At 37.4% G+C, this 25,322-nt stretch overlaps 1 protein-coding gene across 5 annotated transcripts in view; it reads right to left on the reverse strand.

Moving 5' to 3' along the window:
- MAN1A2 (mannosidase alpha class 1A member 2) overlaps positions 1–25,322 on the reverse strand; it is a 143,991-nt gene that overhangs the window by 102,896 nt on the left and 15,773 nt on the right. For all 5 annotated transcript variants that reach the window (XR_008436046.1, XM_053972127.1, XM_053972128.1 and 2 more), the window contains exon 2: positions 10,732–10,987. Coding sequence is in view for 4 of the 5 variants with exons in the window: in XM_053972127.1 (XP_053828102.1) it covers positions 10,732–10,987 (256 nt within the window). In the remaining variant the exon portion in view is untranslated. The remainder of the gene's footprint in view (positions 1–10,731; positions 10,988–25,322) is intronic.

The following is a 25,322-nucleotide window of genomic DNA, read 5'->3' on the forward strand; positions in this document are numbered from 1 at the left end:
ACATGAAAACCTGATTGGAAAAACAAAGTTATTTCTGTAGTTACACTAGGAAGCATTTGCATAATGCAAACTGGAAATGCTGAATAGCTGCAGGGATAGGTTTTTCCTAAGACAAAGCTCTGTCTTTAAGAGGAGAGGAAAAGTCGCAGAACTGACTGGAACATCAGCACTACAGATAATAGCAAGAAGGTAAAACTATTAGCAAAACAAATGTACCCAGCCCTTAAAGAACTCAAGAGAGGTACCTTAGGCTCAGTAGAATGAAAATTACAAGCATGAATAAGTGTGAAAAATGCAAGAGACACATTTCCATAGCTGAAATTTCCATACCTGATAGCAGTTTGTCATAGGAAAGGATTGGAACTTGGCCATGTCATATATAGATCTTGCAATGTCCACCAGAGAACAAGCAGTTTTGGCAATGGACTCTTTACTGACACCATTAATGACAGATCTTGCTTTCGAAAACAAAATCATTCATAGGGTATTGGTCTGTTGCATACTAATCTTGAAAATGTTTATTATGGGATGCAATGGAAATAACAACCAGCAAGATACTGCTGTAAATACAACTTGGTAATGCTACAAAAAAGACTAATTTGGACTCTGCTGCAAGACAGACAGAAAAGCAAGAAGCAGGACCTGCGAAATGAAACTCCTTTTGTAGGTACACCATTATCTAGTTGGTTTTGCTGACTTCAGAACATGTTCATGGGATCTAATCCTCTACAGTTACTGGGAAATCAGATTTTTATAAAGAATTTTTATAAAGACAGAGTGGCAATGATGTCTTTTGACAAACAATAAAAGAAGGCTACAATTATTGAAAAGAGAGTTGTAAGGAAGTTCTACCACTACATCAGCATGTCAAAAACAGTAATTCAATCTAAGGATTGGTTCAAAAACCCTTTTCCAGTCTTAAAAACAGGACAGGCAACTCGCAAACAGAAAGTAGGAGTCCTGAGAAACAAGCAGAAGAACCAATTTTCTAGCAAATTGCTGTATTTACTGGTTCCTGCCATTCCCTCAGGAACATACATAACAGACAGCAAATAGGTTTTGCTTTCAAAGCAATATATTCTCCTTAAGGATACAATTTTGAGAGATTTATATAAACCACCTTTAAACTCTGTTTTAAAATTAACCAAGGACTTGCTAGACAAAATTATTGCTCAATTGGCAGATTAAAAATTAATAGCCATTTTCCTACTGTTGGACATTAATTTAAAAAATTATCTTTTCCTTGTATACTCAGATTTTTTATGAAAATTAGAAAACTCATACATTTCTTTTTATTTTTCTGGGAGCTCTATCTCAAATTATTTCAGGCATCAGTTCATGACTCTGTTATGCATTTTTAAAAATTGTCACTGAAAAAGTCTGTTTGGAATATGTTCCTAACACACACAGAACACTGGGTTTTCTTTTACTGTCAAGTCTAGTAACAAATCCATTAATAAAACAAAAGCACTTATCAAATGGATGCAAAGTAGGAAACTCTTTTTGCCGGCATTAAATACTTGAAGCCTTTGATGCTTAATGAAATTACATAGGAAAATCCTTCCGATTGGTGAGAACTGGAACAGTAGATGTAAAGAGCCTGAATTTGGAGAGCTTGCAGCAGTTAACCTTGCTCAAAAATGTTCAAGAAAGCCAAGTATTTTTAATCCAACATGATGCAGGTATTTTTGACCTTGGGCATCATCATGGTTTCAAGAGAATATGGTATTCACAAGATTGATTGGTGCTGTGCTGTTTAGAAAAGTAGAGCCTCTCAGATCATCTTTGCAAACAGCCACAACTGCACATCAGCCAGGAGAGAGAAGTTCCTGTAACTCCTTTCTTCCAGTCTTGTCCTTTTAGGCATCAGTCTAAGCTTAGCCATCATCTGCTTAGCCCTGCACCTCTGCCAGTTTTACCCTATCCTTTTTGAAGCTGAAAGACTAGAACTACATGAAGCTTAGAAGATGCAGGGGCACCTGAGCTTCACAGGCTGAGGTAAAGAACCTTATCTGTTCTCTTCTCCTTCTCTGAAATACTGAATATCTGCTCACTGTCTGCTGTTAAACACTACACTGACATTTCCAAGGAACTATAAAAAACATAATTTCTCATTCTCAAGTGTACTAAGTCACCTCACAGCTTTTTATACTTAGCATGAAGTTGGAATCTCTCCATCTCCAGCCCCAATATGCATCATTTTACATTTAGCTGTGAAATAAAAAAAAGAGATTATCACTCAGTCCCATAAGGTTTTTCTGCAATTCTTCACGTTGGTAGCAAAGTTATCATACCACTACTCATCCATTTTTAAACTCTAAATAATTAATTTGTATAATTTAGAGCATGGATCCCCAGCACATGTCCTCTGTGGCCTCCAGCACTATTTATCTGTATTCTCCATTTCCTGCCTTCTAACCAGTTTCTCCAGGCAAACTATCCTCCATCTCACAGCTGCTTAGTTCAACAACTATTAGCAGTGAACCTTGCCAAACGTTTTTTTTAAAAACTATGTATCCAACCGTCTCTCTCCCTTGTTCACATGTTTCTCGACTCTTCTTGGGATCTTCTATGGCTTTGGAATAGAGCAGGACATCTTACATATCTGTATGCTCAGTGATTCTATTCCCAGTTCTGGTTTCTGGTAATCGGCAGTTCATTCAGCAGGTACAGGGTTCTGCAGTGCTTTGGTTTCCTCTTGAATCCCTTTCCAAAACTGATGCCTTGTTAGCCACTATTCCTCTGGTAACAAAGCAGAAAATAAGAATAGATGCCAGCGATGCAAATCAGGAATCCAAACCTCAAAGCAAACTAATTAGAGTGAACTGTAGGGAGTTTCAGGTAGCTCAGTATTGTATGCAGATGGTCTCTGTCTTAATGGAATAATGGCACTGTGAGAGGTTACACATCAACTACCAGTAGCTCACACTGTGTATCAGTGACATCATTACTATCAATACTTGAGAGCTAACACCATCAGGAAAACTGGATGTTAAGAACACAATGGCATATATTCTATGGAGCTGCTCCAGCAAACACAGAGGGGACTACAGGAGAAATTATGTAAAGATGACTAACAAGAACATAACAGGATGCTCTGGCTTTCTAATTAAAGTCTCCATAGCTGAAAACACACCTATTGTCACTTGTATAATAGATCATGTGTAATTTAAAACAGAGAGCTCTTCAATGTAGCTGTAATTCATGATTTTTACAACCAGCATTTCTGTTTCATAGGAATAAATGGCATAAAAAATACAAAATTAAAAAAAAAATAGCAGTAAGGTCAACTAGATCTCATTGAATTTTTTAATTTACCCAGTTCTGAAGATAAAAAATTTACCTGGAGTTTTGCTCATTTTTGTTTGACTGATAATATCAGGTAAGTGAAATATTTCCATAGTTCTTTGATTTTAATTTGCATTTATGAGTTTTAAATACTGCAAATGTGTTAATTTATTGTTGAAAGACGGGTTCTTCTCACAATGGTCTGGAAAAAAGATATCTTTAATAATGAACACCTTCCTGAATTTTTAACATGCTTCCAACACTGCATGAGCACTGGAGAATTCTGTAATTTCCACAACTTGACTAAATTGATTAATTTTTAACATATCCTCAAACAAAAACTTGCATTCTTCATGAGCAGCACATTTTAAGTTACGAATCAAATCAACATATCCAGTATGTGCAGCAGAAATATTGCAAATGAAGCTGCACACTATGAGTTTTATTTCCATTCTTCTATTCCAGTAAAATAAATACACCGAGCTGCAAAGCTTCTCACAGACATAAATGATTGATTTAACAAATGTAAAATGAGTTCTTTATAAAATCATTCCAATGAGCTGGGGCACAGCTTTGTTCAGGGCCACTCCTAACATGTCTGTACTGGCCAAAGTACCAACTGAACAAAATTCATTCTAATATATAAATGAAAAACTAGTTTACCAACAGACTCAACCAAAAAGATTTTATCCTTAATTTACAGATTTCACTAATTCAGTAAAATTAAGATAAGCATTAAAAGAGTGTAGTGAAACTAACTGAAAGCCAACTTACCTGTTCTCAACTTGTCAAATTACTTTGGAAAACCCAGAACACAGAGAATGCAAATAGTGTGCAAACAAAACCAACTAATAAACAATGTATGTGTGTACACATGTGTATAGATACAAAGGGATTTTTATACGCACACACATATATAAAATGTGTGTGTATGGATTTTATACAAACATTCACAGTGCAGGGAGTATTACCTTAAATACTGAAAAGGTTGGGTGATGATAATTATGTCCTTCACTTTCAGGAAATAACTGAAGGAATGCAAGTCAGGAGCAGTGAGCTACAAAATAGAGTGCAAAACCCTTAACAGGCATGGATTATTACAAACTGATGCTGCAACCAACTAGAAGTCCGAGTAAATTTGACCAAGAAAACAAAGACTGTAAAGTGTCAGCAATAATGAAATTGTTCTAAATTGGTTTTAGATTTTCAAAAGAAGTTCCCCTAGTCACAGAAGGCAGCCTATTTGGCTAGATCAGAAATACTGCAATTAGAAACAATAAATGAAATTAGCTCTGAAAGTTGTATGAATAGTAACTATGAAAAGAGGACTTAGGCAGCATGAAAAGATCTCTGGATGATTAAGTAATTCTTCCTTCTACACAGCTCTTTTCTCAATAAGCACACAAATTAGAACTCAGGTATAGGGACACTTACTATTTTTAGCCCAATTTCTTAAAAGAATGAGGCTTATGCAATCTTGCTGTCTGTACATCCATCATTTGACACATACATTTACAGTAGCCTTATAATCCATTTTCTAATTTCACACTTGATTTTAAAGACATGGAGGAACCAGATAGTCTACTTTTTGTGTTGAGGAAAAGAAAAAATATCCGTGGCTAGATAAGCCAGACCGACACAAATTACTACCCTGACTGAGACAAAAGCAGTTATAATTCAACCCTTTATTCATTCAGGGGGACAGCATTTAGCACACCAGTAGCTCTAAAGAAGGCACAGAACACACTGCAATTCATGCAGTCAAACAGGAAGGTAAGAGGATATTCACAGCAACAAGTGCATGATGAGCAGAGGGTGGTATAAGGGGATATAGGTCAAAAATCCATAGGAAACTGTAAGTTTTGCTGCTTATAAAACAGCCTGTTACTTCCCAACAGTATTAGCAGCCTCTTGAGTATCATCCAGAGACCATGATGAAAATACATTTTAATCACTTTTCTTCTTGGCACCTATCTGTAAGTACTTCTGACATTGCCTCCACTAATATTAAAGAAATTAACTTCCTACCTTCCCTTCAAACAGGCAATATATTACAACTCTAATTTTAAAAGAGTATAAATGGAAAGTTTTGCTGAGGGAAGTTTACTGGCAAAAGAACTCAAATCAGCACATCCCCAGCTTCCCAGACAGACTTGTTCCTCACTTGTGCAAAGCATCCAAACTTAACTCTTTCTACAGTGTCATATGTCACAAATGAACTTCAAGTTGGAAGGGACCTTTAAAGGTCAACTAGTCCAACCCAAACTATCCTATTATTCAATGACTTTTAACTCTGGTGCCTCGGTGCCTCTACTTCCTGGATGTCCATTTCACAATAACTTTTGTTTAAATATCTTCTCCGCCTTTTTTTTTTTTTTTCTTACCAGAAAGCTGTGACACACAGGAACAGAACCAGAATTTTGCTGTGTTGAGAACAGCTTATCAGAAAGATACCACCTTGCCATCCCATCTCATTAAAATAAGAGCTTTTAAACTGCACAAGCAAGAACAGTACAGCCAGCAGCTTCAGTCACTTCATAACTCTACCGTACCTCTGTGGACACCACACCTCTTTTGAGCTCAGTTTAAAAAAGTGTATTTACAATTAGCACTGTATAATTACACGACTGCATATCACAACAAAAAACAAGTAATAGAACAGAAGCTCCAGAGAATTCAGATTTCCCAATCTATCTGAAACCTATTGCATTATTATTTAGCTGTTAAGTTTACCATGTGCACTCATGTAACATTCTGGAGAAGCTGTCTTCCAGCTGACAGGCTTAGTCAACAAACATCATCCTACCTCAGAACAGTTGAGGTTGGAAGGGACCTCTGGAGGGTATCTGGTCCCACCTCCCTGCTCAAGTAGGGTAATTTTAAACAAGCTGCCCATTCCCAGTCATTTCCAAGGAGGTAAACTCCACAATCTCTAGGCAACCAACTCCAGTGCTTGGCCACCCTCACAATAAACAATGCTTTGTGATGTTCAGATGCAGCTTCCTTCCGGTGTTTCAGTGTAAGCCCACACCCTTTGTGCCTGCCACTGGGAATCACTGAAAAGAGCCTGGTTCTGTCTTCCCTGCATCCTCCCTCCAGGTATTTTGCAAGATTCCCTCTCTTGTCAGCCCAGTTGCCTCATCCTTTGCTCAGATGAGAGACTCTCCAGACCCTTAAGCATATTTGTGGTCTCTCACTGGACCCTCTCCAACAATGCTCCTCTGTCATACTGGGGAGTACAAAATTGAACAAAGGACTCCAGGTGTGGCCTCATCAGTGCTGAGCAGAGAGGAAGGATCACCTGCATAGGATTAGGACCATTATTGGATGAAATACACTATTCTAACAAGTATCCTAAATGAGTGCTGGCAGTACAATAATACTGTGACGCCTTAGGCTGAAATTAAAGAAAACATGAACCCTGAATAGGGTGAAAAGAACTACAAAATTTTCCTTTTTGACTGGGTAAAATTTACCTTCCCATGGAAATAAAACTCACTATAGACCTCATTGCACTACGTAATGATGACATTGAAACTGAAAGAAAAAAAAATACTCTGAACACCTTTAAAGAGTACAATAATGGAAATTAAGTGCCAAAATTCCAAGTGCTCAACCAATTTATAACTAATTTAACCTGGAAAGGAAGCCAATGACTTCCAAAAGACAGGATTTGTTCTTAATTTCTCTGCATTAACCACAATGGAAATACACATCTTAAAGCCTTGCTGTAAAATTATAAAAGTTGCACTTACAATCTTAAAAAAAAAGATTTTCTCTTTTCAATATTTTTCTTCTACATAGTACAAAAAGCCAAAATATGAATACAAAGCTAAAGTGTAGCAGCAAGAAGAATTTTCAATGTGTTTGTTCTTAAAGTACCAGTTAATTAAACACCACAGCATCTTTTAAAAGCCTGAACAGCAAGCTAACATGCCAGAGAAGTGCTATAAAGCACTTGTTAAGCAAGTGGAAAACCTTTACTTCTCAGAGTTGTCACTGTGCATCTAAAATAATCAGCCAACTCGTGAATTCTCCTTGTTGAAATAATTGATAGCTTCTTAGAAGAATACAGACAGATTATACAATTTTGTAAATTAAACTTGAGAATACAATGTAACACTATATATAATTATCAGAACCAAATGACACACAAAAAAAAAAAACCCAGTAAGATGCAGATTCTGCTCCCAGTTGTATTCCTTGACCTTAAGAAGCTTCTCTGTGTTCAGCAAAGATTCCTATTATATAAGGCTTTCAAATGTTTTGCAAAGCTCTCTTAAGAGCATTACAGAAATTCTTTTTTACTTTTATATGCACTTTTTTCTAAAATCAAAACATGCCTTTTTAAAATATTATCTACTGCCAAACCACTTCTTATAAAGAGATGTTAAAAAAACAGCCTTCATCAAGTTGCGATTTGGAAAGAAAAACTGGTAATATATTTTCTGCAAATATAATAGAAACTGAATCCTCATTTGAAAATTTTCCAGCCTTTCTCCCTAATGTAAAGACTCATGTGTGTTACAAACAGCCCCCATCATTCCATCCAATTCTCTACAGTTTTTCACCATTTGATAGGAGGTGAAATAGGCTGTATAGCATCATTAATTTTGTGAATTGGAACAGTCTATAGCTGTTCTTTGAGAATGAAGTTCCTCAAATATGTATCAGGACAATTCACAGTAAACCAAAGCAGGTCAAATGCTGTCTTGAGATCACCAGGAATTTTGAAGCCAGATGTGCAGCCTCCAAAAAGCCAGCAGCTTCCCTGAGCTGTTTTTCAGGTCTCAATCCAGGCAATCATAATGTCTAACGTCAAAATTTATATCTATATTTTTTAATATATATAATTCGTGGACCTACATTAGAGATATTGTCTCCTGGAACTTGTTCTTATTTTCTCCTAAGTCTCTATCTACAAAAATTATTTGTATTAGTCTACACTGGTTACATAAAACAGTGAGGGAGGACCTCAGTGATGAACGTATTTCAAAATGCACTTCATATCTCTGAAATCACTGCTGTCTTCTCTGAGACATGTGATGCTGTCAAAAACAGGCTTCAGATAAAATATTATTCATTTGACACTATTAATATATGTTTTAATCTCAGCCACATTGTTCCATCAATGGCTCCTCAGCATTACCATTTATCCTTTCTCCCTAGCAGACCTCCCACTGCAGTGTTCTATGCCTTCACACATCTAGCTGTAGAAGTGACAATCTCCTGCCCTGCGTGATACAAAAATTAAGAATTCTGGAGATCACCTGGTAGCTACAGTAGTAGCATGGCTGAGTCAATGAAGGCAATTCATATAACAAAGAATTTTCAGTCATGCTCCCGTGATCCTGGGCTGTTACAAGCACAGTGTGCGCACAAGTGAAAACTGCTCAAGACAAAGGCATTATTATCCTAACTGAAGGACCTAACCACTTAAAACAGAGTTCCACAAAAACCTACGGTCTGGTAATGAAAAGCTACACTTCAGAAACCATAATAGTAGTCATCAACAAGTTATGCAATAGAAAAACAGCTTGTCAGTGTGACTCACACGTAGGCTGATCATAAAAAAAAAGAGTAAGCCTTTTACCACAGTGTGGCAACTGCAGCTAAGGATCACCACCTGGTGATTCTTACAAACTACCCTGAGTTTCTTAGAATTTGCTATACCTCCAGGTTTAGACAGCAGGAATGGTCCAAATTTTGCTACTTTTTCATGAGACCAAGAAAATTGCCATTGCATACTAACCTAGAGCTTACTATCTTTCAGTCTACACTCCGACCAAACAACCTCAGAAATGCAAATACTAATTTTCAACCACCACTCCAATTCCAGACTTGGTCTATAAGAAGTTTGGTTGATTATTTCTTCCAGCTACTTCTTCACTGTTAGCTGTGCTCAATAATTTTGCATTACTTGGTAAACTCAATTTCATTCTATGCATTAAATCCACTCAAAGGTATTTTGCTACAGTAATCTGTAGTAAACATTAAGAAGTGTTGACAACCATCCCATTCACTGTTCACCCTACAAAAGCATTTAGAAAAGCAAACTGCTCTATATAGTCTCACTCAAAATGTTTGCAGACAAACTAGCAGAGCCTTTTCAAATCCACAATTCAATTCTGTTCTTCGGGAAGCAGCCCTAACGAAGCAGGGTCAAGGAGGTCCAGTATTCCAGACACAACTTCCTAGGCAAAAGTACTTCTGCAGTAATCACTAACAGGCACATCTTGCAGGAAAGGATTTGCCACTTCAGATATCCAGATTGTAACAGGGCTCTGTATGGAGTAACTACTACAAATAGCGATACAGCTCCACACTGCATCACTCATGTATAATAACCAGCTGCTCATTACTTTATAAGCATTGATTCCATCTAACCATCATTAGTATTCAAAGGAAAATTCCAGCTTGGGTGATCTACCCACAGAATGGCGCATAATTCATCTACAACTCTTTCCTATGACAAGGACAGGTGTATGACAGATTTCTTTTTGGTTTTATAAGCTAACTAAACTCAGATTACAATTTAAAAGTAGATCTATCTGTAAATACTAAGTGCTATTGTCCTGGACATTGTTTAGTAACAGAGTCAGCACTTATCTGCGTCTGGCCTGAACCATTCCTGCTTTGCTGAACTGATTTTCTGACATAAAACTCATCAGAGTGCAGGAAAGAAAAAGAATAATGAGGCTGTACAGTGTTCCTGCCACACTAGTTAGAAGATCAGACTCAGAGAAATGTCTGCCAATAGTAATAGGAAACTGGCATTGCCTGGACAAAAAGGGGCAATGAATCTCACAGCAAACCAGTAGTGGAGAGGATAAAACCACAAAGAGCAATTCCCATAGCATAAGTTGCCACAGAACCAAAAGCCTAAGCAAAGATCTTAGTTTGTCTCATCTACCTGTAAAACATTCAATCTATTTAAATTTACTCAATTTTTAAAACCCATTTAAAATGCATTTTGAAAAGTGGTAACTTGGTAATTTTCAGATATTAGCTGCAGGTCTTCTTTTTCCTTATCTTTTCAATTTAATGTTTTAACATCTAAAAATATCCTGTGACACAGTAAGATATCTCATTCTTTCAAAGGAAACTCACAAAGTCATGCTCTACTTTAAAGATGCACTTGTTACTCTTCCATGTGTTAATGACAAACTCACTTCGAATCCATACCACTAAGCTGAAGAAATTTCTTTAAATAATTTTTAAGTTGTTATCCAGTGAAATATTAATACTCCAACACCAGGAAAAAAACCATGCAATAATGCTGACACTCGTTACTACTTGTGCACTTTTAGTTTACTACATGATTTGTAGATCTGTTTTTCCTTTTTAACATAAATCACAGCAACTAAATGCCATATAAATAACTGCTGTCAGACACAAGAATGGGTAGGACCACATCATTATTATCATCATCATCATTTTTACCTCTTTAATTTTGTTCCTCTTCTCTCGGATATCCAGGTCTGCTGGTTCTCCACTGTTTATCCCTATCAGGTTTGGTAAAGGAACAGGGGGCAGTGGCTTGCTGTCTTTCTTTTTCAATTCTTGCACTACTTTGTTCTTTTCTGTCTGAATCTCAGCTTGAATCTCATCCCGTGATTTCTTCAATTTCTCCTTAGCTTCTTCCAGAGCCTTTTCATGATCTGCTCGGATCTTATTTCTCAGACGTTCCTCTTCTTCTCTAGAGACACAAATACTAGTCAGCATCTCATTACTAAAAACATATTGCTTACAAACAAACTGCAGCTTCAACAGAAGCCACCTCTTAAGCTAGTTTTCTTTAAGGAATTCTAACAATTCAGACAAGTTTATTGATTTGTGTTAGTGCACTGTCCTACACTATTTTTGCCAGGAACCCCAAAAGAACACCACACACATCCACAACATTATTGTAGAAAAATTTATCATAGGAATTTTTTAGATTGTCTTAGCACCTTTGCTTTTCCACTCAAGAATTTAGAGAGCTCTACTTCAATTACAGGATGCGTGCAGAGGCACATCTAGCAATTATTCAATAATATTTTAAGAAATCAGAAGGGCTGTTCTTCACTTTCTCCAAAATAAATAAATTGTAAAAAAAAAAAAAAAAAAAAAAAAAAAAAAACCCAAAAAAAAAAAAAAAAAACAAAAAAAAAAAAAAAAAAAAAACCAAAAAAAAACAAAAAAAAACAACACCCAAAAAAACCAGCCACTTCATTTATTAAAAACCCCCACCACAGCATGTTTTCCCTTAAATTCACAACTCATTGTTCCAATCAATACAGCCCTTAAACCACCAGTCCTAAAAGGAGAATTAATTATAAAGCCATTTAGGAGCATAAGAGCTTTTACTAAAACATGATTTAGATTTTGAAATTCACTTTCAACAAGACCAACATTGTCTTGATTTTAAGCAGTTATCTTACAGTGTGATCTTTAATGATCAGTTAAGGTTTTAAGATTTGCACAGAGAACAAAGAGTAGTGTTCTAAAGCTTGGCTTAAAGAGGTTATTCTAACAACAGACAAAAATGGCCCATTCCAGTCTAAAAGATTTCAAGGCATCAGAAACACACACATCAGACTCTCAATATAGCACCACCTTTTCAAGCTTCTTTAAAAAACAGAGTTGCTCAATGACTAATGTAAGCCAAAAAAAGTTGTAGGCATTTAAAACAAGCATTAGGTAAAAAAATGCACTGTTACACAAAGAGCACTTTATTAGCCCTTACATTTTTCCAAAGTACTATTAGATTCACATTTAAAATAAATTATAGCAGCATTATTACCTTCAATATATCAGTACTAAGAATACAAAGCAACATTTTAATAGATGCACTGATGGAAACACTTTCAAACTGAAGTTCTTCAGCCACTTTTCTCAATATGATTCACACCACAGCCATATTTCTTCCAAATAATAAAAAAACAAAGGACTGAGCTCCTCAATTTGACTGTCAAATCCAAAATCATTAATACTGTCTAACGGTATCAGTGCCTCTCTCCCTTAACTGACAAGCAAAGAAAAAACTTCCAAAGCAGAAAAACACTATTCTAAGGAGAGAAAACAAGTAATACCATTTAGGATAACTTTTACTTCTACTATGACCCACTTATATGAGAAAATAACTTCCTTGTGTTCCTGCAAAAGCTACTCACACTCTGTCGTGGCAGCAATATCATGCTCAAATAGCAATAACAAAAGCAGACAAAACTTTCTACCACGTGGAAGATTTGAAGCTTTGGAAAGTTTTTCCAAGGCTAGCAGAGGGCTCTGCATAAGATGCAACTAGAGAGAATGAGATTGCCAGAACAAGACATCGTTCCCACAGTCATGTTCTCCCCAAGAGACAGCATGATGTAAAGGAGCCAAAGAGGTGCTTGACAGAGAATGAGAAATCTGAAATGTTACTGAACGGTTAAGAGTCAAAATACTTCAGTGTGGGAATAATGTGTTTTGCACGTACATTTCTCATATTCAAAATTCAGTATCTGTAGGCAAGTAACAGTCTTTACTTTCTGACTAAAGTCACTAACATTTTGCTCATAGATATTGAAATTCTTTTTGCAAAGGATCAACCATCCTTGAAATAACTGCATTTTTATGGGGGAAAAGGTAACAGTGTATATCAGACCTTAATAAAAAGCTGGTCAAGGTATATTTACACTAACCTTATTGCTTAATTGATAAATAGAAATATGTTTGGTAAAACACATGGTTAACTTGGAAGTGCCTAAATACAACTCCCTGTGTGAAAAAGATTTATGAAGTTTGAGTAGTTACAGTGAGGCTGATTCACTGAAATGAGTCATGGCTGATGTGCTTTGTGCACCTTCACAACTTTGCACCATCAATATCAAGTGCCAGGAAGATTTTCCTTTTACCTTTTTTAAGTTTTCAGTTCCAGGTGCTGCATACAACAACCATAATGTAAGCTCCATCACTCTACCAACTTCATGTTTCTAGATTCAAACTGCATGAAGCAGCCATAAATTGGAAAACAGGTTTTGAACTCACATCTGTCTACACTGCAGGAACCACTGTATAAACATACAAAAGCTGTTCATTTCTAGAGCACTATATCCAATTAGAGTGATTACGAAAGTTTGAATGGCACAGTCTGCTTTCCTTCAGTCACTCAGAAGAAAATAAAGACTCAATAGAGATGAAAAATCCCAATGCTAACTGTATGATCAGCTCAAAGCCTTTCTTCCAGGAAGTGACATTTTGAGATAAACAAACAGTAAGATGAAGAGAAAGGTCAACAGGTATTTGAGGGAGTTTACAGGAGATAGCACAAGAGCTTCTTCTGCAGACACATATTCTCTGTGCAATTACCAATGATGGACAGCATGAGCTACATGATAGGTCATATTCTACATGCCAGCTGAAGACATATTTTTAAATGTATTCAAGTATAAGACCCTGATAGAAGAATAATTACACCCCTAAATAACAATACCACATGTTTCTTCTGAGCTCTTAAGCAAAAAGAATTAAGTGAAAATACAGAATAAAGTTAAGAGAATGAGAAGACTGATTATGTGTGAGCAGCTGACACCCCCTCAAATCACCAACAAGCTCCCTGGCCAGCAGAGGAAAGAGTAAGCAACAATTTAGTACCTGCAGAGAGCACTATAATAAAATATTCATAATTAGAGACCTCAGAAGGATCAATCTAAAAATATAAGACTGGAGAGAATCCCAGCATAAACACATATACCAAAACCTGTCAAACTGTTTCGGTATCCCACCCTCGCTTCCAAGCAGCATAAGTAAACTCTTAAAATTTAAAGTATTTTGAGTAACTCTTCCAAACCTTATCTAAGAGAAAGCTACTTTCTTGTAGTCATCCCTAAAGCTTATTCAAGAGTCTCAAGAGAGGTTCAAGTACCATGCAACTACAGCAGTAGCTACTTTAAAGCAAGCAATGTTATTAAAATAACCTGTGACTAGACTGCTTTTGCCAAGAAGAACCAGAAATAGATCTAATAGTTAGAATCTGAAACTAGAAACAGGTGCAAGTTTTTTAAACAATCACTGCAATGAGTTATTGCAGCTGCCTATGCAGGAACACTGTATGCTCTCAAAGTGTCCACGAGCTGCCTAAATATCATTCAGAGAAGACCACAAATTATAACGCTTGACACCCAAATCACCAACTGGAACTTAATGTGCTTTAATTATGCACGCAGTAGCAAGTCTTCTGAACAGCTACCAAGCCTCACTTGTCAAGACAATGACTTTCAACAAAAGTCTTTCCTATCTGCTGTGACACAACAGGCTCTTTAGAAAGCAAACTAAAAAAAACCCTCTAAAAATTTGTTCAAATTTCTTTGTGAGAGTCAAGATTTTAAAAACAGAAATAAAAATTAGAACAGAGTCAAGAAAAGCTAACAGGCCACCAGCAACTGTTCTTGACACTAAAAAGTAGGCCACTGGCTTACTATACCAAAAGGACACACAGTTTATTATCATTTGGAATTTCAGCAGATGGATAGACAACTGTTAGAGGACATAAATATTTGTGTAAGCCTATCACTCAGAAATAACCTCCTGTGTGGAAATCGTGAACTTTTACCCTTTGACCATGCTTGATCGTCAAACAGAGGCTACTTTCAGAGACAGTGGAAAAAAAAAATAGGTAATAATTAAAACAAAAAAGAAAAAGTTTGAGAGTCAGCACAACATTTTGCACATTAACTGCAAGATGTTACTCCAGTCTTTCAGTATACACTGTTTTATAATAATCCCACATATCGCAACCCCATTACTTTCCCTCAGTATCTGGTGAATATGCATTCATGGCATACAAGAGGCATGAAGATACATATACTGCCCCTCACATGATTGGAGTCTGAAAGAGGAAGAACTGAAGAACAGAGCAGTTGTGCTGGGGTTTGTTCTTGCTGGATCACCCTTACTGCATGCATGGCTGTATTACTGTCAAGCATGTACAGAAAAAGAGGCCTGATTATTTTTTTTCCTAATGTTTGGTTTTCATCATGATCATCCTGCAAAAGTTACCACTTTCTCCCAATTTGCTGGGTTGCTCTGACACATCAGAAGTACACACATGAAGGAGCACCAGAGCTGTATGTGTCTGTGACAGCTGAAGAGGGAAGCTCCACCATTAATTGGGAGGCTGTTACTTAGCAAGAGTTTTCTCTTTCAAGGCAAGTTAAGGTTGTATTTATTAGACTGATTTTTTTTTCTTCAGGTAATGAACTGAGTCAGAGATCACTTGTAAGAAAGGAGTATTTTTATTGGAAAATAAATTAATTCCACAGGTGTGAAGGCAACTTTAGTGTATCAAAAACACTGTCAAAGTATTGGTTATAAAGATTTTCCAAACAAACTTTAAGAAGAATATTATGCATGTTTTCAACAGAACGTTTTTTCCCCAAATCATCCATCTGACAGTGTTTGTCCAAAGCACTGTTTCTAAACATATTTTCACCTTTGTTTAAAATAACCTTGCAGATGGACACACAGGCCTACAACTCTAGCACAGGCAGAGTAAATAGATGATAACTTAGTAGGAAAAAGTTTTTGTTATTTAAAAAAATGACAAAGTCAAACTGTCTATTGTTGATACTCTAAACTAGTTTAAGAACATTATGCTTTTAGTTATCTGCAAGTATCCTACCTGGTCACTGTATTACTGAAAACAGCAATACCTACATGTGCTATATGCACACACTATACAGTTACTTATGCATCTATGTGGTAGCCTGGGAATGAAATGCTGAAATGCAGAATATTCCCCATTTCAACCCTTCTTCCCCAAGGGAGTTAATAAAGTTCATTATGACATCAGAAGAGAACATATCTAATACACTTTGAAAAACTATTGTTGAACAACTTTTCCATATGTACAAAACCTGTGGAAAGGAATCTGGGAATTGTGGTCAATGGTAAGTTAAATCTGAATCAGCAGTGCCCTGGCAGCCAGGAGGGCCAACACTGCATCAGGCACAGCATCACCAGCAGGGCAAGGGAGGGGATTGTCCCACTCCGCTCTGCACTGGGGCAGCCTCACCTCAAGTGCTGGGGGCAGTTTTGGGTGCTACAAGAAAGACATTGAGTTATTAGAGAGTGTCCAAATGAGAGCCATCCTCTGATGGTGAACAGTCTGGAGAGGAAGCCATATGAGGAGCAGCTGAGGTCACTTGGTCTGCTCAGCCTGGAGAGGAGGAGACTGAGGGAAGAGCTCATTGAAGCTGCAACTTCCTCATGAGGGGAAGAGAAGGGGCAGGCACTGATCTCTTCTGTGTGCTGACCAGTGATAAGACCTGAGGAAATGGCCTGAACTTGTGTCAGGGGAGATTTGGGTTGGATATTAGAAAAGGTTCCTCACCCAGAGGATGGCTGGGCACTGGAACAGGCTCCCCAGGGAAGCAGTCACAGCACCAAGCCTGACAGAGCTCAAGAAACATTTGGAAAACGCTCTCAGGCACACGGTGTGACTCGTGGGGTTGTCCCCTCAGTACCAGGAGTGGACTCAATCCTTGATGATCATGGGTCCTTTCCAACTCAAGATACTCTATGATTCTGTGATTTATTGCCCAGAAAATTACCCCAAACCCCAGATTCATTGAATGGCTTATTTTAGACAAATATGACAGTAGAATTTATTTCTAGCAAGTGGTTAGATTTGCATATGACATGAGCACTGTTCCCCAAACAAAAGGAACACAAGACATAATCCTTATTCAACTCCTATCCCTTTCCATCTAGCTTTAGCTTTTTTTCGTCTTGCTGAGACACTTCGTATTGATCTCCTTCATCTTCCTACCTTCCTTTACTATTATTTGCACCAACTTAGGCTTCACTAGCTTGCTTCCTTGGTCTTCAACAAGGGCATGGCCACCACTCTGGATGCCAGTCCTCCTCACTGTAATCATTGAACTTATTTGGACAATGAGAGAGAAGGGAGAATTCACTGACACAGACACTCTCCTTGAATTCTATATACTCCCACAAAGTCTACACAGATCTTCTTCAAATAAAATTTCCTTCCATCTCTCTGCAAGAAATGATGCCCCTAACTGATCTTGTTTGCAGCCCAAATCTCAGACCAAGAATCTGGGCTTTCAGCCCAGAGCACCTTCATCACTGCTCTCAAGACTTCTCATCTCCATGATGGAAGCTCACAGATCCTGTTTCAGATCTGGTCTTGTGTTTAAACCAAAACCTTAGCCCCTGACATTTCCTTGTAGATAGCTGGGTGTCACCTTCAAAGCAAATAAACTGTAACTTAACTTTTAATCTTCCTTCCATATCTTTTGTTTAGCAGTGGAAACTTTGCCATTGTCCCAATTGTCAGTGTCTGGGCATTCGTCCCATTTTCTAGAACCTGACTACACCTAATTTATCTGCTTAGTTGCCAAGTATTTTAAATTCAGTCTTTCTTAACACATACCATTAGAAGCCCTCAGAACTTGATTGTGCTCCTTTCATACAGCAATTCCACCAGGAAGACAAGCCACTTAACTACTGGCATCCTTAGACTGCCTTTCTGTATTTTTTCCCCTGCAACTGTAATTCATGATATGCATTTTCTTAGACACACCCGAAAAACATGTCTATTTCCATATGTCCAGCATGTTAAATTCACAGATTTCTACACAACTCATTAGAGGCCTTCTGCTTGTTACTCCTTTACTGTCTCTACCTAATTGTTTTCCTTTGTCTTCTAATTTAGGTATGGGCTTGGAAACAGCTCTAGTATGAGGACAAGCAAAATCCTAAGGGAAATATATTTAGAGAGAATTTCAAAAACATAGATTGAATGGGCACACAGAACTTGCAGAAGGGAGTACAGAGTTGAAGCGCATCCGTTATTCATGAAGTCCTCTACAAAACGAGAAGACATCGAGTATTCCTTGGTATCTTTTTATTTTGGAATATAGCCAGGACCTTCATGAATCTTCATATGCTAATAATTTATTAATTAAGAGTGTTAACATAAAAGACAATGCATAGGGTTTCTTTACAACCATAATAAAAAGAATAAAACATACCTTCCAGTTAAGAACAAAACAATACAGCTAACATTATCAAATGTGGAACATGTATAGCCTTTGAAGGAAGAAGGAAAAAAAAAAGATTTGCAGGTAAGGGATCATCCTTTGGGAATTATTTGCTTCCTATGTTATGAATATTTACATGAACAGAATTGGTAAAACTTATTTTGAGAATCTGTCAAGTGGTGTGACCATTAGCAGAGGCACTTGTTCCTCACCTCTGTCTACAGCAGCCATGTAATCCCAAAAAACAACTTAAAAAAGGACAAAGGTGCCAAGCTCAGGAAGCACTGCTACAGCTGGTACAGTCAGCTAAAGTTTTACTAGGGATGAATAGTAGTTGTTTTCTACAAACACTTCCACACTTGCACTTACAAGAGCAGCCAGGCATTTGTCAATGCTAAGAAGGGTCAATAGAGACTGTGCAAACATTTTAAGATTACATGAAACTTCTTTGTTTTGCAAAACAATTTACAGTATCAGCTGAAACAGGTTTTTCAGAAGAATCAGATCAACTATTTCAGGAAGAAAAATAATACTTTTTAAGACTACAACAGCAATTAATACAATGTTCACTAGTAGTGAGCAAACAAAATTATACATTTTCAACTAGATATAAGCAGACTCATTTAGTTTTTAGTGTCTTAATGTCATTTGGGTACAAAACCACTTCATCAGAAAAAACAGTAGTTGCACAAAGTTCAACAGTGTAGAGTTTTCAATCACTACAGCCCTATGAAACACATCTCTTTTGTATCTCTTCTGCTCCCCCAGTGTAAAAGAGAATACAACCACATTTGCCTTAATGCACTAACACAATCAAAAATGGGCATTATTTCAGACTTTTTTGATGATTAAAGGAACTTGAGTTAACATCTGCGACTAATTACTTCTGTGCACAATATTAAGTGTCTGCAGAACAAGGTCTTAAATCTGGTCCGAGTACTTACAATGCTAATATAGAGGGAATAATACATCTTTTAGGAATCAATCTTCTGCCTATAAAATGACTCTGAAAATTCTACTAAAAGTTCAGAAAATTTAGGATCTCTTCCTGCTTCCTCAAGAAAACTGAATGAGAAGAATGGTGGTACCTTGCCCTGTATAAAACTGTTTTAAATAGCTTCCTGTATCCTAGCATCATACTGACTGGAGCATCAGCTCTTCTTCTCCAACTAGCACGCAAGTGAGACAGACTTTATTTTTTAAAATAAAGATTAAAGAACTTTACAAGAAATGGGAGCAAAAAATACATATAGACTATGCGAGTAAGAAACAGAAAAATAAATCTATACTGAACAAGAGAATTGGGTAGGATAAAAAGTTAAGAATTCTCCATTTGGAAATGTAAGGTTTATTTTGATGTGGGTTTCAATCCACCAAAACCCAGTAGGATTATTTTAATTCAGGATTAATTTCAGAAGCCCATTATAATTAACAATGTCAAACCACTGTATTTTCTACTACAAATCACTTTAAGTCACTGGAAACACTGCTGTTACACAAATTTAATCATGTATATAGCAATATATTTACACTCTACTCACTACAGTCAAGTCTAAGAAGCATGGACCAACACTGTGCATACTGTATCATTTATCAACACAAAGGATAGTTTGATGAAGGCAGAATAATACATAGCTGGTTGTGTGACACTGAGGAAGTAATTAATTGAGTTCTCATGCAAGACCAATGCATCATCTCTGCTTCCTATTAAAGAAGGAATTTTTAAAAATAAGCATATTTACATATAGGACAAAGCAGTCCCACTGATGTTGATGGCACAGATCAGATACTGAAGCATAAGCTCAAGCAAAACTAAAAGGAACCAGAGTACTCCCACGTACAGCATTAAGCTCTTTAATATTATTTCTAGTCTACCACTATTGCCCAAAACTAAGTTTCCAATAGGAAAAAAAAAAAAAATTAAACCCATCAACACAAGACACAAAGGAAAATAAGAGTGGTACATTCTATGAATTGGCATAGATCACAAACGTTGCTACAGAGTCTGAAGCATTACTGCATTTTCTATGTCACTCAAAGCTCTTTTTTCGCAGAGGTAACTACACTACAATCTTCACAAGCATTACTTATTTTTCTTTATACAAAATTGAGTATTTGTAAACTCAAGTTTTTCACTATAATAAACAAAGCTGCTTTCATAGAAGTTTTTTCAGGGAAAAAATTGTTAACTTAGCTACCCAACATTAAACAGAATCCTAAAATTAGCTAAACTTAGCTAATTTTAGATTAAAAAAAATAGATTCAAACACCTAAACCCTGAGAATATCACTGGTTTCTGCTACACCTTAATTTTCACCCTTTCAAGCACATGCAGACCCACAAGTTGTATTTGCAACTACTATTCTACACATTTTAATATTCTGGGGAGTAAGAAGTTTTTGACTTTTCAGAAACATAATTCCTAAATATTTTTTTACCTAAGGAAAATGAATCATGGGTTCCGTTTTGTACACTACCAGCAACTGTTTTAGTGTATGCTCTACAGAAGCTTGAATTACGTGTTCAGCACTACAGTACTGACTTGCTACTCCTTCACCCTCTGTACCACCCACATTGCCTAAGAGTTGTGCCAAGACAGGATGCTGGGTACAGGAATTTTGGGAAGATATGGGGACAAACACAAGAACAAAGTGACTACAAAGGAACTGCAATCATACACATGTTTTATACACAGTATTTTGCCCTCCCTCCTTTTCTGATCTTCCTTGACCCCAGAATTATAAATCTCTCCTTTTACACATGATACTACCAGAGGAAAACAAAAAGTTTCTGAAGTCATGTAAAAAAAATCTTCAGGAGTAATGGAAAGGACACAAATAACAGCCTCCAGAAACTGAAGTTCTGAGTAGGAGATTTAGCCAATTGAAAAAATTTATTTTGCTTCTGCACATGCACATGTTAAAGCAAAGGAATTTTTAGCACATCTATTGATGTGCATATGCCTTTGTTCAGGTTGTTCAGCCCAATAAGAGAATGATATATTTGTGTGTCTCATAAGCTATGAAGAGTTTTCGAACACTTCACCTGACATACACAAACAACAATATATGAGAATCTTCAAGCAAAAGAGAAACAGGATTTGGCCTGTTACCTTCATAAAATTATAGCTTGAAAACTTTCATTCAGCAGGTATCAAAAGCTTGCTGCAATCACTGTGTAAGATTATCACAGTGAAAGCTGCATTCATTCCTTGCAATGAGAAGTGCTTAATACAAAAGCTTTAAATACTTAATAGAACAGGATAGCCTCATTCTCCACATGTGGTAGGACAGATGCTTCTGTGACATTCTACAGAGGTATTATAAGCTGTTCTAAAATGAAGGAATAAGAGGGGACATACTTGAAAATAACTTGTCAAAAAAAAAAACCACACTAAATGTGTGATTCCAGGATGAAGTGTACAAAGAAGAAAACTCCTGGTCTACTGACGTTTTGGATAAAAAACCAAGCAAATCATAACACAGACCAAGAAAACTTTTCAAGCAACACAGCTAACAAGCCAACCCCCTTTTTTTTATTTTGTTAAGAAAAGGATTTGAAAACTACATAACAATCAGGAAAAGTTAGATGCCAACTGTGAGCAGCAATATCTTACTGACTTCTAGAAGCATCATGTAAGCAACCTCAAGAACAGAAACTAAGACAACAGAAAATAGGCTGACAAAAGACATTTGTCATATAGAATCGCGGTTGGGAGTAAGGGTGCGTTTTTAAAGAAAATTAAGAAGCAGCAATCACTAAAAAATATGACAATCATTTTAATATTCTTGTGTTTCAAAATGGAAATCCTGGAGCTTTTTGTCATTAAGAGAATCCACCATTTCAGCCAGTAGCAGGAGGCTGTCATCCTCCATCTATATAAATAACAGAGGAAGAGAAAATACCTTGACAGGGTTTCACACATATCAGTTCGCAGCAAAAAAATTAAAAGAGACTCCAGTTACAGTTGCACATTATAATTAAGCTGATTAATACTTAGCTACTGACAAGTGAAAGGTCCCAACAGCAATAAGGCAAGGATTTGCTAGAAACTGAGGACTATTGGATAAAAACGTGGTGAGATAAATGGTAATTGGACAACTGAAACAACACCTAGGGCACAGATCACCAATGCATGCACAAGCCTTGTTGGCAGGTTAAGCTTTGGGAAGCTCTTCTCCGACAAACTCAGAAGGGACCCAATCTGCAGACCCAACTTCCAGCTGCAGAATAATACTGCCTTCACTGCACACCTGAGATTGAGAAGTTAACCTGTATAGTAAGAAGATATCCCTGGGTTAGTTAGAGCTGCACACCATCAGCATGGGTCCCCTCTGCTGATCACCAGCTAGATAAAGCCCACTGCTTCCCTGGCATTGTCACAAGCCAGTCATCTATGGCTACAAAACTAGCACTTCTGCAGAAACAAAAAGTGGCACGTAAGGATGCTTGGATGTCTATACATGCTGCTGATTTGGTAGGTTAAAGACTGATTATGTGTGACTGAGAATTACTAGAATGATCAACTGTAACAGCTGAAATATTGGTTTACAGATAAATGATGTTATAATCCTATATTCCTTATACTGGTCACCATCTCTGTGCAAATCATTCTTTTCTCAGAGTTTTAGTGGCCCTGTAAAAGCAAGCTCCCTTACTCCTTATGTTGGTACTCAGGAAACTGGGCAACAAGCCATTCAGCCGGTGGTGAGCTGAGCCAGCTGAAAAATTATGGATTGTTTCAGGCCAAATCAGGTCTCCTAAATGGCTGACTGCCCAAACACCGATGTTGGGGCTAGAATATAGTCAAGATTAAATGTCTGGGGACACAGCAGAACAGAAAATGAACTTCAAAGTGTTTAGACCTGCATGTTCAGGGGTGTTAAACTAAGGCCCAAGGTATAAGTAGAGTGTTTTCTGCACACAAATTCACATGGCCATTATCCATGGCCATTCCCTACTATCACTTCCATCTATTCCATCACTCAGCCGTACGGTCTCTGCTTCTCTAGCTGACCCCACTGATTCCGCTTCTTTCATCAGCAAGAGTCACTCCCCACCATCTTAAATTTTATTTATGCCTTCCTGACTATCAACTTCCTCCAAATGTCTCCTCTCCCCAAGGCCTCTGATTAGTCTCTCGTATCTCACTCAGCCAATGCCTTCTTACACCTGAGATAACAATAATCTTTTTCTACTTCGGGAAAAAGAGAAGTAAACCAAAAAGCACTATTTCAGAGTTATCCTACCCTCGTCTATTTTGCTCCAAGTACGGTTTCCATCTCAACTTTCAAAGAAATAAACTGCTGCTCCTCACCACCACCAAGATCCTCTGCTAGCCCTGGCTCAATCTCACTCCTCCACTCCAGGCTCCCATTCCTAATCAGATACTTCCTTGCCTTTTCCCACCCCCTACACTGGGAAAATGAGAACTATATTAACTGAAGGAATATCCTCTTCCTGATGTCTGTGTTCAAAACGGCTACACAGTAAATAAAGTAGCTCCCTCCTTTTACACTCTTGAGTCTCCTCGGTAGCCTGATCTCTAGCAGTAAGCAACCAAAACTCTCACCAACAGAAGAAAAACAGCTGGAGAAAGTTAGCAATTTAAATCAATAGCCATGATATTGGTATGGTCTTAGTCTGAAAGTTCTTAATTGTTCAAATACCAAGCAAGTTGACAGCAAAAAAACACATAAATTGAGAATGGCTGTTACAAAGTAAAAGTAGCAAGTGGCATATAATGCAGACTCAGAGATGGCAAACTTTCAGGTAAGCAGATGGTAACAGGCTTCTCTGCATGGGAAACCCTCTGGCAGGTCCTACAGAGCACTAAGGAAGCGACTACCCTCACACAGATGTTCTGTCAACTCAAGCTACCACATTTCCCATAATGCTATTTTAATCACCCAGCCAAAGCTGCCTTGCACATCCCAGAAGCAACACTGCTTTAAATATCTCATTGGAAATTCACACACATTGCTCAGATTTATCTTCCTCCTGTAACAATAATTGTTACCGTATATCTATATGGTAAATTGACACCTGTCTATCAATGTGTTTAAAATCAGAATAGTACTCAACATGCACAGTGCCATAAGCCCTGCACTGAAATGTTGTATGGCAGAGCTTGAAGAGAAAGAGGAGGATGACTATCCTGGGATCTCCCACAGGAAAGTGAGGCAAGCTCTTTGTTATGGGGGATCAACACTACTAGGGTATGCAGCTCTGTCCAAACACAGGCCTAGAACAATTTCTCCTGACTTGTTCCTCTTGCCACCAGGACACCACTATGCACAACCCTCCCGGCTCACACAGCATCAGTGCTGCTCAATGAGCACACTCACTGTGGCACAGCAGCAGCACTGGATTTGTCTGAAAGACACAGAGCCTTGCAGTGCAAGATTGGCAGGATCACTCCCTTCCTTCTACGTGGCAGCAGTTTAAAACACAGCCCTGATCTGCAGAAACTGGATGAATTACAGGGCAACAACAGTAACATTAAAAAAAAAAAAAAAAAAAAATTAGTTCGAACTCAGTCTCCAAATATCAATAGTTTCCAGAATATATTATGTGACATGTCATAAGAAAAGCTCTGACAGGACAGGAGCTGCAGGCAATGTTGTGCTGTTAAACACAGGTGTCCTTGTTTCAGGGTGGAAATACATACACACACATACACACATATAGTACATACACTGTGATTCAAAAGGTTTTCATATAAAATGACACAGGCTGCAGTGTGGATATACTTAACAGGAATGCTGCATTACCTAAAACAGAAATAGAAGTTCTTCACCCATTCTGTACCACTGGGACTAGTCAGAAGCAAAGAACATCAAAGCTTTATACCTCTCCACTAAGCAAATCAGCCACAACAGTAACTAAAGATAGAGCAACAAAATACCTGGAAATCATGACGTACAGTCTAATCTGCGCTGTTTCCACAGAGCAAAACTCTGTCTCATTACTCCCAAAGTTCTTTAATCTTGTCAGTAAAGC

This window comes from Vidua macroura, chromosome 2, assembly GCF_024509145.1.
Source record: "Vidua macroura isolate BioBank_ID:100142 chromosome 2, ASM2450914v1, whole genome shotgun sequence".
NCBI lineage: Eukaryota > Metazoa > Chordata > Aves > Passeriformes > Viduidae > Vidua > Vidua macroura.